We start from the raw sequence: 15,747 nt of genomic DNA, 5'->3' as shown, positions 1-15,747 counted from the left end.
ATTTGCTTAACCACTTTAAAATGGCTTTTTGGTTGCTTTTAGTCAGAAAACGTAAAGCAAACGACATACATTCAGCAAGATAATATAATTTCACTAATCTGGCCTATCACTTGAAGCAAACATCCATCCCTTCTTAAAAGTCTGTGATAAAAGAGAGCTTCCTGTTGCGCCATTTAATTAAGCCAACTGTTGTAGCCTATATCCAGCATAGGCTATTTAAATTTGTATATATACTGTTTGAATGACAGCTTGGTAAATCTGTTGGCGATCAAATATTCAATATCACTAACGTTACTCATCATAAGTACTTGGTACATTATCAGCGCAGCGGGAGACGTTCAAACTAATATGTAATTTACGTCTCTGTGATGATTGGTTGATATACCAGAAGGGAGGCTAGCCTCCCCTGCGAGGTTTCTTTTCTCAACACTCGATGGTGATTGGCTAATTTTTTTTTTACCAACGGAGGCACGAGAGCTCAGCTCTCCCCCGGCCTTCCCCTACCCTTCTCCATCACCTAGCAGTTGTAAAACATCAGCAGGTTCGGCACATTCGCGATAGAAAAGTGGCGCTTTCCAACTTCAGTAACATGTTATTACAGCTGTGAAATTACAAACAAAAAATACACATTTTGAGACATTAACTGAAATGAATTGTGAATTTTATTAACATTAAATCGTCCTCCTCCCATTTTCACCTCAATATTTTTGGGGAAGCTGTGCCTCCCCCGACGAGCCGCCACTGTATGAAACTAAATTTATATTATTAGCATAACATTTTAAATATCTTTACTGTTATATTTGTCAATTAATATAATGCATCCTTGCTAAGTAAAATATTAATTTTGAAGAAAAAAAAACTAAAGCATATCAGCCCTTCAGTTCCTCCCACCAAAACATACAGTTTCAGCTCAGTAAATACGTCAGTATAGGAAAGAATCATGTGACCCTCAAACGATTTCATGGTGTCTTTAAAGACCCAACCAATCAAAGCCAAATTTAATCATTGACTTTGTTTCCTCAGATCTGATGAAATTATCAATATTGACTCATACTCATATTGTCCCGTGTAGACAGAGGAGCAGACCTTCTCCTTACATTTCCACGGTGATGTAACTTGCACTTTGATACGACTCCTTTACTATCAAGGCTGTAAATCTGAATTATAGCCACATGACCACATATCAGACTTCATAAGAAAAATGCTCACGTCACTTTACACAACTAGGTTTCACACACAAACGCATTTTGAGCCATCCTGGTAGAGACTTAAAAACATAAATAGACAAGCTTGGTTACTTATAGACAATTAATGTTTTCGCTCGATGCTGTATTAGTAAATCATTCTTGGACCTACAGAGAATTGAAGTCTGGACATTAACGGACATCTCAGACATGGATCATGTCTCGGAGAGCCGTAGCTTCTCACCTCCATTTCCAGTTTCTCGCTCCAGCTCACCTGTGTCTCTCAGTGAATCGCTTCATTCTCGCGATTCCTTTGACCTTTCTCGCTGTCACTCTCCGCTCTCACGTGTTGACATCTCGCCAGCCCTAGTGCACCCCGTTGTGGCAGAGCTGAGGGGCCGACCTTCAAGGCACAGTGGCCGACCCCGTTCGGCTGGTGACATTTGGTCTGTATATGCAACTGATGTGGATTTTTCCCAACACAGGAGCATCACAGATCACTCCTGCTTGAAAGTGTACCACAAAGATCCAGCGCACGCCTTCAGTCATGGAGCCCGGCCAAGCAATGGAGACGCAAGGGTGAGTGCCAACCTAGTGTGGACATTTTTGTTAAGACAGAAGGCTTAATGGAGAAATCTTCTCTTTAAAAAATTAGATAACTACAAATGTAGCTTGACTGGATTTGTACTTGGTCCTCATATTGTGAAATGTATAATTGTGATCTAAATACTTCAGACTTTAGAACAGCTCTGGTTGGCTGGTTTTTGTTAAGGATGGGTCTGGATAGTTGACAAGTCACCCAAAAACTGACTTGTGAGGTTCACTAGTCTAGCTACGCTACTGTTTAAAGGTTTGGGGTTAGTAAGATTTTTAAATGTTTTGAAAGAAGTCTTTTATGCTCACCATGGCTGGATTTATTTGATCAATAAAACAGTAATAGTTTTGTTTTCTGTTAAAATGTATTTTAAAATGTAATTTCTTCCTGTGATAGCAAACCTGAATTTTAAGCAACCATTGCTTCAGTGTCACATGATCCCTCAGAAATCATTCCAATATGCTGATTTGGTGCTTAATAAATATTTATTTTTATTATCAGCGCTGAAAACTGTTGTGCTGCTTAATGTTTTTATGGAAACCATTATAAATTTTTTCAAGATTCTTGGATGAATAGAAAGTTCAGAAGAACAGCATTTATTTGAAATAAATCATTCGTAACATAAACGTTCTTACTGTAACTTTTGATCAATGTAATGCATCCTTGCTGAATAAAAGTATATAAAAATATATTTATTATCAATGTAAACAAATTAAAAAATCAAACATTTTTCAGTTTTAATCCTATAAGTGAATTTAGGCGCCAAATATGCCTATATGTGCCTATAATTTGAAATCTGGATATGAATTTTTAGATTTGCTAAAGATTTAACAGTGTTGTTAAATTATTGATGTTTTAAAGATTAACCTAAGCTTAAAAATAGGAGAAATGAGCATGAGCAATTATATGTACAATATCAACTGATAACTATCCAGTATCGATTCATATTCATACCAATAAATAAAAATCCCTAATATCGACCAATGACCAATGTGATTCCGATATATATCATACTTATCAACCATGTGTCTGGTAGACACAACCCTAAACGAGCATAAGTATAGAGTGCCTCCCTACTTGTTCAAACAGACTAACTACTTGATTTTGAAATTATGCTCTTTTGCAAATCCTCTGTAATGCCCACATGTTGCCACTTTTTATTTTTTGGCATGCTCAGAAGAAAGAATGAACTGAGGGCATTATTGAAATAACAGGTCCCTTCTCGGCCTCCAGTCTTCTGTTCGGCCGTCTCCAGGGGTCCCTCTGCTCTTCACAGTTAAGAGTCACCCCCACCCCGGTCACCCCGTTCCAATCCTTTCATGTCCGTCTTTGTCCCCCGGGCCTAATTTCAGGGGGATTGGATCAGGATTGAAGCAGAATTGGTGGAAGCACTGAATAGAAAGCAAAGGCTTTTTCCTCGTTCCTTTTCCTCCCATAATCCCCTCTAATCTCTTGCCATGCCAGCCGTGTTTGTTTGGCGGTGTGATGTAACGGAAATTAGATCGCAAAGCTTTCATTTTCTCTGTGTGTTTCCCCAAATTTACAAGGTAGCCCCAGACTTTTGTCTGTGGTAATCCCCGGTCTGGCTTTGACCAACTCGCACAGCTAATATGCATTTGATTAGAGCTTTAGACGCTGCCATAAGAGCCCTTAAGGGAAGTTGTAGAAGTTCCAGGAAGTGAAGGACTTTACTCACTATATTTTGTTTGATTTTTGTTTTAAGGCTCTTATTAACATTTCATGTCGCTTTCAAGAGTATGCGTGCAAAGTTAGAAGTTGAAAGGCTTATTGTTTGTGTCACATGTCCGTGTCTAAGTGGATTAAAGTATGTTGTGTGATGACTTAAAGTTGTATACGTACACACGAGAGAGAGAGAGAGAGAGAGAGAGAGAAGGAATACAAACGATAGAAACTATTATCTGTTCTCTGACAAGAGAGCGAGAACAAGTTGTACAGATAATTGCCAAAGTTCACATAAACAGTGTCAGCGTTTGTTATTATGGCAGTTTAAAGAGAAGTCAAGATAGATTAAAAGTACAGCTCTTTTATATGGCATTATGACTAAGCTTTGTATGTTAGTCACACAAATGTGTGACTGTGCAAGTGTTTGGTGTTGGGTTGTCCTCTAGTTTAGGTTAGGTGTTGGGGGTAACGCATTACAAGTAACGCGAGTTTAGTAATCAGATTACTTTTTTCAAGTATCTAGTAAAGTAACGCATTACTTTTTAATTTACAAGAGAATATCTGAGTTACTTTTTTTCCAATTTATTGACTGACAGCTCTCCTGTCCCCAGTGTGTTGACATTTCTTCTTCTGCATTCTACTGTACGGACGTAAATTTACTTTCCCTTCAGCCTGAGGCTTATTCATTTCACTTTTGGTGTGAAAAGGCTTTTATATTTGCCAAAAATAGAACTTTTTTATTTTAAAAACAAACAAGCAAGCCCTGTCCAGATTTAAAAAGTAACGCAAAAGTAACGTAAAGCATTACTTTCCATAAAAAGTAACCAAGTAACGTAATTAGTTACTTTTTATGGAGTAACGCAATATTACTTTTAAAAGTAACTTTCCCCAACACTGATAGTAACACATGTAACAAGTCAAGAAAACTATAATCAGCAAGAAACTGTAACAGACTTTACAACAGAGCTGTGTTGGGGTTCCTGATTACTATAAATCCTGTTCCACCATCAAGAGGTTATTGCATAACAGCTATCAAGGCTTCAAGTTCTTTGTGCAAGTTCTCGCATGCTTTACCATGTGACCGACACGGATCATAGGTTTGACGCCCAGCTCATATAGTGTGTCTGTATAAACACAGCAGCCACTTTGCACGAATAGGATGTCAAATAAGACCTGAAGAATTTAATATATGTATATTTGCAAAAAATTATTAGTGAAATAAGGTGTTTAACTGTCAGAAAATAATTAACAATTTTGGAGACTGCTGTTTTTGCAAAATTTGAGATGTCTAAATGCATCAGTATATTATTTCAGTAGAGTATGTGAAGACAAATGACACTTTTGTGTGATTTTAATAATCGGATTATTAAGGTCAAGACTGAAGCAGGTGATTAATGCATTAAAGACTATACTTTTCAGACAATGTAGATAGCAGTTAAATAATAGTTCTTAAAACATTTTAAAGCATTGTATTTTGCGCCTCTAATGCTGTAATGTGACACCAAAGTTTACTATATTTATGGAATTATTTGTTTGTAGGTATATGCTGGTCTGTATATGTATCAGAGTGATGTTATATGATCTGAATATCTTGAAATTTGACAGTGCATATGACTTTAATCTCTCGTCATCCAATTAAAAAGCAGGAAATCCAAAACGTAGCACTTTCATGCCACATGAGAGTCATTCCTCTCTTTCTATCTTCCCCCTCTATTGAAAAAGGAAACATTTGATATCAACACACAGCAGTGGATGTTCAAAAACAATGGTCATTGTGTGCATGAAAACTGAACGTAAATCAATATGCCAATGAAAACTTTTTTATAACATATTTGTTGTATCAACATAATTGTTGATATGTAAAATAAGACACGCGGTTAATGGTTTATTGACTCATCTTTGTCAGGCATGACAGGCTAAATGACATATTGTATAAATATGGAAATAAATCCGGTAGGGAGGATTGCCTGCAAATCTCCTAGTCTAATTGTGTTTGGTTCAGTAATTCAAATAAGTCGAGCTTGATTTGAAGCCAGAACACACATATGATGAAGACCATGTTCAACACACACGCTGATGTTTTGACCACAGTTGTTGCTATTGGAACTGTCAGGGGACAAGAGATCCATTATGCTTTCTTCCAGAGCTTATATTGAAGTACACTTACACACACATGTGAATAAGGCTAAGCAAACACACACATACACAGAAACACATGATCAGGCCTTCTCAGTTCAAGCAGGCATGGAGATAGTCAGACAGGTTTAACAGACTAATGAAATAAGCCCTGCACCTGTTCAAACACACTATTTCTGTGTGTGTCTGTGTCAAAGAGGCTTGATCATTGTTGTAACTTCCTGTTGAAACTTTAGGCCAAAAATATACAGTGAATGAACTGCAGCAGTTCCTTTACCTTTATAATAAACTGAATAAAAGAAAAAGTCACATGATGAATCAAAGTTCATCACAAGTAGCTTTTCCACAAGTTGAGATAAATATAAATACAAATATATATATATATACTGTATATATATATATATATATATATACTGTATATATATATAGTGTAAAATTTCATTCACACAAATACAAAACGGCATCATGGGAACACAAATGACACTAAGATAATGCAATAAACATTAACTTAACAATATTAGATGTAACGTACACTCATAGGGTGTACAAATAAAGGTGCTTCACGATGCCATAGAAGATCCTTTTTGTCTAAGTGGTTCCATAAAGAACCTTTAACATCTGAAGAACCTTTCTGTTTCACAAAAGGTTCTTTGTGGCGAAAGAAGGTTCTTCAGATTATAAAAAGGTCAGAAAGAGATGGTTCTTAAAGCCTTTTAAGCACCTTTATTTTAAGAGTGTAAAACCCTAATGTACATAAGTGGTCATCAAATGTGAAGTGTTACACAGAATTCTGGGTCAAAATTTTTCAGTTTATGGTTTTCCACTGTTAATTATAAGATGCCATGGTAAATTTAACAGTATTTTACTGTAGAACTGCATGAAATGTCACATAACTGAATAAAAGAAAAAGTCACATGATGAATCAAAGTTCATCACAAGTAGCTTTTCCACAAGTTGAGATAAATATAAATACAAATATATATATATACTATATATATATATATACTGTATATATATATAGTGTAAAATTTCATTCACACAAATACAAAACGGCATCATGGGAACACAAATGACACTAAGATAATGCAATAAACATTAACTTAACAATATTAGATGTAACGTACACTCATAGGGTGTACAAATAAAGGTGCTTCACGATGCCATAGAAGATCCTTTTTGTCTAAGTGGTTCCATAAAGAACCTTTAACATCTGAAGAACCTTTCTGTTTCACAAAAGGTTCTTTGTGGCGAAAGAAGGTTCTTCAGATTATAAAAAGGTCAGAAAGAGATGGTTCTTAAAGCCTTTTAAGCACCTTTATTTTAAGAGTGTAAAACCCTAATGTACATAAGTGGTCATCAAATGTGAAGTGTTACACAGAGAATTCTGGGTCAAAATTTGTCAGTTTATGGTTTTCCACTGTTAATTATAAGATGCCATGGTAAATTTAACAGTATTTTACTGTAGAACTGCATGAAATGTCACATTAGATATATTATAGCTTTTCACCATATAGTAAGGAAACTTACCATTAACCAATTTCTTACTGCAACAGTTTTATAGTCTTCTACCAGTAAAATTCAAAGATCATTTGAATGTGTAATTTTATGTAACACAAGTGTCTGTGTGTCCAGCCGTTAATTTAATTAAAGTGATTTAATGAGATTGTTTTAACAGTAGTGCACATATCCAGATCTGAATCTCTGTATCCGTACCTACACACACACACACACACACACACACACGCGTCTAAGCTCATACGCATGCAGCTGTGTGTGTCTCAGTGCCAGTCTGTTAAAACAGCAAGCGGATTATTGTGCAGCGTGACTGACCACAGTTTACAGACGACAGTTAATTTGAAACAGACCCATAAAAACCAATGCAGTCTGCTAAATTCTGCATGAACATATGGTCAGACTAGTCTCTTTTGACCGTCTGCATGAAGTTTGGTCCAATTTGCAGAACATTCTGGCCAAAAACTGCCTAAAGTTTTGTATTTCGGCATCCAAGATGTTTTTTGGGCAATCTAAAATCGATCATCTCACAGGTCTGTGTCAAGAATAATGGCATCTTTTTCCTACACTTAAACTTTCCGGTTGTAGGTTTTAATAAGGCCTTGTGGCCATTTATCTAAGAAAGAGAAAGCAAGAGGAGCAGAAAATGAGGGGAAAAGGGGGCATAAGAATTCGTCTTTAATCCCTCTTGGGCCAAATTCAAACCAAATGTTCTCATTCCGTCATCTTTTGATTTCTTTTATTTATCACAGGTTTAATGTTTCATGTCAGCCTTCCTCCAGCAAATTCTCTACCTTTTAAGGTAATGCACAGAGAAAACAAAGAGATGAGAACCTGGAGAGGTTGAGACAGGCAAGAACTTTCATGTTATTCAGACAATGTTGCTCAGGTAACATCTGGAGGTGATTTTTATGCCTTCCACTGTATCAAACTCCAACAAATCTGCATTCTGCTCTCTATACATATTATATTGTGCACGTTAATTGTAATAAGCCAGTGCTCCACTAGTGCTAAAACTTTTCACAGTACTGTAGATTTGCAGGTAGGTCTCTTGAAGCATTTTGGAGATGTTGCCACAGTTCCTCTGGATTTAGTCTGTCTCAAGTTTCTTCATGTCATCGCAAGCAGACTGGATGATGATGAGATCAGATCTCTGTGTGGAGCACTGACTGTTGTCGGATTTGTGCATACAAAAATCTCACTGGGTTATTACAATTAATGGTAAAAGGAATGTTGGGAAATGTAAATTGATATTTCCTACTGACACACTACAGCAAAAGATAGAAATAACTCATTTAAAAACCTTTTTTCGAAAATGCTAATTGCCTAAGACTTTTGCACAGTACTCTGCATATATATAGTTTTTACAAAAATATTAAGCTGCACAACTGTTTTCAACATTGACCACCAAAATCAGCATATTGGAATGGTTTCTGAAGGATCATATGACACTGGAGAGACGTATAGCTGCAGAGAAAATTACATTTAATACATGACTTTTTAAAATATGTTGCATTAGAAAACGGTTATTTGAAATTGTTGTATTTCATAATATTAATGTTGATAATGTATTTTTGCTCAGATAAAGGCAGTCTTGGTGGACATAATACTAGATAGGTGGCAGGAAATGCAGAAAATGAGATTTAATATTTTGGTAAAGTGGTAAGTGAATTGCATATTTACTCATAGGATTCACCACCATGGTGATATGATGTTGCAAAATATCACGCTGGTGTCCTGAGGCACATAAAGACTTGGAAGTCTCACCTGTTCTGGGTGTAGCCTGAACGCTGACTCACCCCCAGATCAATGATTTCATTGTTTGAGATTCAGAGAAGCAGGGCAATACTTCGAACTAAGGAACATCATTCTGTCGTCTTTCTATTATTTTACAAAGCTCTTTGGCTTAAAGGCGCGTTCTTGTCTGTTTTTTCTCTATGTCTCTGCTTTGTTTGTTTTCTATTTTTGGATGATGCAGACATATTCAGAAAAGAAATGCTTTGCTGTCTGTGGCTGTAAAACATCAGCTCCAGTGGTGCATATGGATAAGCGCTTGTCATTGGCTTTATGACGTGATCGACCTGGGTTCGATCCCACCTTTTTTTCTGAATTGTTATTTTGTTTTTTAGACTTGCATTTGCGTTTGTAATTTGTTATTTTGTTTTCAGAATTGTGATTTGCTTCGCACTTCTCGGTCACCGTACAGCTGCCTTCTAAGGTGTATTCTAATTAAAACGGAACCTGATTTGATTTGGTTCTATTGCTTTAAATGAGTTACTGGTTTAAAAAAAGGCTTTGTGCTAAATGAAATTGGGCCCGAGGTGATGGAAAAGTCTCAATGACTGTTTTATTTTTCTGTCATTTTTAGGTACCGAAATAGAACACGTTTAGTTTCACTCTAAACCAGTTTTTCTCTGAATTCTGTTCATCTGTCAAGTCATATGGTTTTTCCTGTTGCTCCTCATTGCTGAGTTTGGAGCCAGATACATCTGAGTTTGTCTGTCTAGTATCCTCAGGCGTGAAGTTCTGCATTCTGAAGTGCACTGATCGGAAATCTTTCATCCGCTCAGGTCATATCTGAACTCTCAGAGGCTTATTCTTTTATTTTTTGTTGCATGCAGTTATCAGATGCAGATACAACTTTTTAAGTGGTCTTAATGGTTGTATGTTGTTGTTTTTTTCCTGTCTCCATCTGTTATGTTTACTGCTTGTTATTTCTGAATGACATGGCAGTTTATCTGCAGCTTATCATTTGTTTTTAGTAGATTGTGGTTATCCAGGAGCATCGCTTTATGGATGCAGACTCTGTTTAAAGCAATACTATATCCACTTGTGCCTTTTAATTACATTGTGGGATGTATATGAACCATGACCACCTATGTCTCAGTGCACACACGCACATACTTGCACAGTTTTTCCAAAATATGAGCTTCCATCTGAAGCGTGTTAGTGTGATTAGTCTACTCTGGGGGACCTTCTTGGGTGGTCAAGTCAGATCAGGCTGCCCATGTGTGCTGCCTGTTTAAAAACCAGCATAGATTACAGGTGCTCTGAATTTAGATGGAACACAATGACATATTATTTGATCCAAGCAGAAGGGGGGGTTTTAACCATGAATACCATGATCAGTCAGTGTTTCTTTCTTTGACTTCTTTCAGCCCTTTCATTTCACATGTGAGATGGAAATGTAACACCTCTTTCTCACTGTGATGAATGAACAGAAAAGCCTTTAGACTAAACTAGAGCATTGAAGGTCACATGGACCTCATTTTTGTGTGTATTCGTCAGTTTTGTTATTGTTAATTGAAAAACTAAAACTGTTAGAAAATAATTTGTGCTTATTGATATAAAGCTGAAATTAAATCTAAATATTAGATGAAAAACAGAAAAACTTAAATGAAAATGAGAAATGTTGCCCTGTCAACTTTCCGAAGTTAGAAAAGTTTAGAGAAGTACTGAGATTACCAAAACTGAAATAAAAACAAATTTAAGCTAAATAGAAATATAAAAAAACAAAAGCTAAAAAAGTCAAAAGCAAATAACAAAATTGTTCAAATTAAAATGAAAATGAAAACTGAACTTTTTAAAATAAAATAACTCAAAATCTTATTAACTCAAAATATTAGTAAATACTATAACAGCATATAAATAATACTAAAATAACAATGGTATTACTATTTATGTTTAACATGCAAAGTGTAATTTTGGAGTATTTAAGTATTTTTAGTGAGTTTTATTCTCTATTTTTAGAGATAACATTATGGTTATAAATGTAGAAATATATAAAAATATATTGTTTTAATGTGATATCAGCAAGTATTTTTTGAGATTTCAATGGATAATTTTATTTTATTTTATTTTATTTTTGCTGCATAAGCCACTTACCAAATACAGGCCATGTTACCAAATACAATGAACTTTTTCTGTTCACATCACATATTTCAATACGTTGTGTAATTCAAAAATATCTTTTTTTTAAATATCCTAAACCAGGCTTAAGCTGGCTAAAAGACCAACTATGACCAGCAAACCAGTTTAGACTGGTTTATAAACTGTTTTAATTCAGCTGGATTTCTTATGTTTGAAATATTTTCTCTCTTTTCATGTGAAACCTTATGTCCTTTTCTCTCTCATTCAGGTTCACAGGGAGATGATGTATGCTGGACCGAGTGGTCATCCTCTCCGGCAGCCCCCGATGGGTCCTCCTCCACCCCATATGCAGGGCTCCATGTCCCTTACCACACCTCATGCGATGCCCCCCTCCCCATCCCGTATCCCCTTCGGCCCACGCACCTCAGGCGGTGGGGTTGCCACGATGCCACGTGAACGAGCAGGACACACACTCCCCGCCCCCGCTCGCGCATCCTCCCCCTGCCCGAGCGCTATCCTCGAGCGGCGCGACGTCAAACCTGACGAGGACGTAGATGCAAAGAGCATGTCGCTGCCCGCCCGAGCCGAAAGCCATTATGCTGACCCCTATATGTTACATCACCATGCCCCGCCCTCGGACACAGTAGACCACGCCTACCACCGTGCTACCATGCGCTCTTACAGTAACCCCGGCGTTCCCATAGAGCCCACGGACCATCCTTCGCTCTTCCGACAGAAAAGCAGGAAGTACACAGATAGCCAGCTACCCATGCTAGGCTCCAAAACCCCGCCCCCTTCCCCACACCGGATGGGCGAGATGCGAGTGATGGACATTCACACAGTCCAACCGCAGAGTTCCATGACTCTTGAAAGGGCATCACCTATCAGACAATCATTTAGGAAGGAGGCTCCTCTTGCTATGGATTCCATGGTAAATGCAAGGGGTGGCATGGGGTCCCCGGCAACCCCTGATCTTCAGGTTCACAATCCTCTTGCCCCCTCAACAGACCCTCAGACACGGTAAGTCATCATTAAGTGTAAACGAGAATATTGAAGCATGAAAATAATTAACTTTCCATCTACAACATCCCAGTATACATCAGCATCCGTGATATGTTCATATTCTAACTCTGCACCAGTTTATTGTCTTCCACTGCATCATGGCATTCCTTAACTGCATCCAAAACACATCAACAATGTCTTGTCTAAGTACTAGCAGCTATTATTGGATGTGCGTGTTAACATTTAAATGGAAATTTGTAACCAACTTGTCGATTACTCTAACAAACATCCAAAAGAGAGTCAAAAAACAGTTTGTACATAGTAAATGACCATTGTAGTAAATTATAAATAAACATAAGTGTTCACTTAATCAACATTAGCAAATATAGACATATACTGTATATTAAAAGTAACTGAATCAATAGGCAGTGCAGTACCAACAAGTAGAAGCTCAATAGCCGATTATAAGCAAGTATGTTTCATTTATAATGTTTACCCTTTAAACTGGTATCAAATGTTGTACTGTTATTGTCCCTCATAACTGGTGGTATAAAAATATCCCTTTATCCCTAGTTATGTTCACGTAAATTTTTTAGGGTTGATAATCTGTTTAGCTCGGTTTGCTTTCAAGAATAAAGCTTTACGTAACTCAGAAAAAGACTTTGAACTGTAATTCAGTCAGCTTTGTTTTACTGTGCTGGTTAAGTGGACTTAATCGTACCCTTTATGTGTGTCTGTGCCTTGTAAGTCAGATTTATTGTGCTTGGCGATGTACTCACTGGCTGAGAACAGTCAATACAGAGAGTCAACATGCTAAACTGTTTTTAAAGGGCAGAGCACATGCAGGCCAGACGTTTCTAACATTATCTTGTAGAGCAAAGAAATAGTTGTTTGGTGTGTGTATTGGCACAGAAAGGGCAAATGGGCAGTTTAGCATTTAAAAAAAAAGACTTTAGTTAATCATCATTTGAAAAGTTAATGTTTTTGATTTATTGTGTTTTTTTGTATATGCTAAGAGGCAGGAGTCCAGATCATACTCCCTTTCGCTTAATGCTTTTTGTAGATAGGATTGACCTTAAATCAAGGAAGTGTTTTATAATTTAAATGTGGTTAATATGTTGCCAAGAGATTTTTCTTCTTTTTACTTCAAGTAGTTTTTTTCTGTGCAGTTTCACATAAAATTCCCACGGCAGCATACGTTTAAAAATTTGGGGTTGGTAAGATTTTTTAAATGTTTTTGAAAAGTCTTATGCTCAACAAATGTTCAGTAAAAACAGTGATATTTTAAAATATTATTACAATTTAAAAATACTGCTTTCTCTTTGTATATATATATTTAAAATGTAATTTATTTCTTTGATGATGAAGCTGAATTTTCAGCAGTCATTACTCCAGTCTTCAGTGTCACATGATCTCTCAGAAATCATTCTAATTTGCTGATTTGTGGCTCTAGAAACATTTCTTAATATTATCAATTCTGAAAACCATTGTGTTGCTGAATACTTTTGTGGAAACTTTTTTGTTGTTGTTTCAGAATTTTTTTTGATGAATAAAAAGTACTAGTGCTGTCAAACGAATAATCGCGATTAATCGCATCCGAAATAAAAGTTTTTGTTTACATAATATATGTCTGTGTGCTGTGAATATTTATTGTGTATATATAAATACACACACATACAGTATGTATTTTAAAAATATTTATATGTATTTACGTGTATATATTTATATTAATATAATTTATAATATATATAAATCTTTTTAATATATAAACATAAAATATTTTCCTGAAATATATACATGCATGTGTGTGTATTTATATGTATACATAATAAATATACAGAGCACACACATACTGTATATTATGTAAACAAAAACTTTTATTTTGGATGCGATTAATCGCGATTAATCGTTTGACAGCACTAAAAACAACAGGAAAGAGCTGAATTTATTTGAAACAGAAGTCATAATAAAATGTCTTTACTGTCACTTTTAATCAGTTTAATGCAATCTTGCTGAATGAACATATTCATTTCTCACTTATTCATAAATAAATAAATATTTTTACTGACCCTAAACTTTTAAATGAGAGTGTGTTTAAAAACGACACTGTAAGTGATAAAGCAAGTATTCCACTTGGTAAATTTTATTAAAAATTTCTGTTTAAGCGTTAAAGTACAAGAGACTGTGCTTTATTGTAAATATGCACTGATAGTAAAATTTAGGCTGATGCCAGTGAGCTGATAATTATTTTATATATTATAATTTTTGTGTAAATACATTAAAACTAAACACTCAAATCAATTGTTAAAGGCTACAAGTGAATTCAGACATCACAACATTTTAATGTACATTATGATAAATTGATATTTTAGCCAAAATGCTATATTAACCAGTTAGTATATCTGTCTTTTTATTAATGATGAATGAGTAAAATGATACTCATAGATAACTGAGCCATCTTAGGAGGTACACAGTCCTACTGTTATTTCAATTTTCCCCCTCACCCGTCTCCACACATGCTCCATCAGTAGTAAGCATGCAATATGCTCTATCTCTCTGCAGAGAGAGAATGAAGGCCATGGAGGAGCAAATAGCCAGTCTGACTGGTCTTGTGCAGCATGCTCTCTTAAAGAGCCACAGCACTAACAGCAACCAGGAACACCCCAGGTAAGCAAGGCAGGCTGGGTAATGTAGTTCCCAGAATATCAAATTGTTTCCCAAATCAAATAAGAAAGGCAAAAGGAGGAATATGGTGGATTAAAGGTGGTGGTAATCAGACACTGGGTGTTTGAAAAAGACTTGGTGGGTTCTATGACTACTGACTGTGCATGAACTAAATTAACTCATTCTCACAGTAACTGGTGCCTTTACGAATGGCAGTGCTTGTGCCACCATAACACAGACTAACTGCAAGTGTTTGTAGAGTGATTTTGTCTGTGTGTGTATACATGTGCATATGTGCATTCAGTCATTTTATATCTCTTGCATTTTTCCAGTGAGAAACCAGTAAAGTCCGGATCACCGGCTCACAGCACATCTAGCACAGGTAAATTTCTTCTTACCATTGCTTCCAGACCTCATCTGGTTGTTTCTAGTGGTCAACATACATGCTTATCTTTTATTAGTAATATAAGGCAAATTCTGTAATACTCTCTCACCTACCATCAACATTCAGCAAATACACATTTATATAATTTAAACAAGTCTTTGAATATCTCATAAACATTTAATTTTACAAACTTTGGGGAATGCAGCAGTGTAAACTTCAGAAGTGTGCATTTGTAGACATCATAAAAATTTTTGTACTATCAAACTTTAAATTCTTGGTTTCAAACTATGCTGCATTATATTCAGATGGCCACTGTCATATTCATGTCATATTCACTGTGTAATGTATGCAAAATTAGCACATTATTAAAAAAATATGATTCCTAGTGCTCACAGACTTGCCAGATTACTGACTGCCCTTAGTGTTTACATTGTTTACTTTCTTTTTATTCATATTTTTTATGTGTAAAAAAAATACTAATAGTATTACAGAATCAAGAAGTTGCCATCTGAAGTATGAATCTGTTTATTTGTGTTATTTTCATATATTTTTAAATAAAGCAATTGTTATACATGTGTTTTTACTACATTTAAATTAAATAGTGTGATATATACATTGGTTTTATATCGGCCAGCCTGCTCTCTAAGATGCTGGCATTGGCCATAAAAAAAACAACATTGGTCGACCACTGTGTGTTTGTGTGTGTGTGTGTGTGT

At 35.9% G+C, this 15,747-nt stretch overlaps 1 protein-coding gene across 1 annotated transcript in view; it reads left to right on the top strand.

Annotated features, from left to right (window-relative positions):
* LOC107754210 (sickle tail protein homolog) overlaps positions 1–15,747 on the top strand; it is a gene marked incomplete at its 3' end in the record, with an annotated part of 94,976 nt that overhangs the window by 79,008 nt on the left and 221 nt on the right. Inside the window, exons 5-8 of the mRNA XM_016570581.1 lie at positions 1,670–1,763; positions 11,249–12,000; positions 14,545–14,649; positions 14,979–15,028. Of these exons, the coding sequence (XP_016426067.1) occupies positions 1,670–1,763; positions 11,249–12,000; positions 14,545–14,649; positions 14,979–15,028 (1,001 nt within the window). The remainder of the gene's footprint in view (positions 1–1,669; positions 1,764–11,248; positions 12,001–14,544; positions 14,650–14,978; positions 15,029–15,747) is intronic.

The sequence above is a fragment of the Sinocyclocheilus rhinocerous genome, unplaced genomic scaffold (genome assembly GCF_001515625.1).
Source record: "Sinocyclocheilus rhinocerous isolate Xijiao unplaced genomic scaffold, SAMN03320098_v1.1 scaffold442, whole genome shotgun sequence".
NCBI lineage: Eukaryota > Metazoa > Chordata > Actinopteri > Cypriniformes > Cyprinidae > Sinocyclocheilus > Sinocyclocheilus rhinocerous.
The sequence above is the reverse complement of the archived record's forward strand: the minus strand, read 5'-3'. Positions and strand labels throughout refer to the sequence as shown.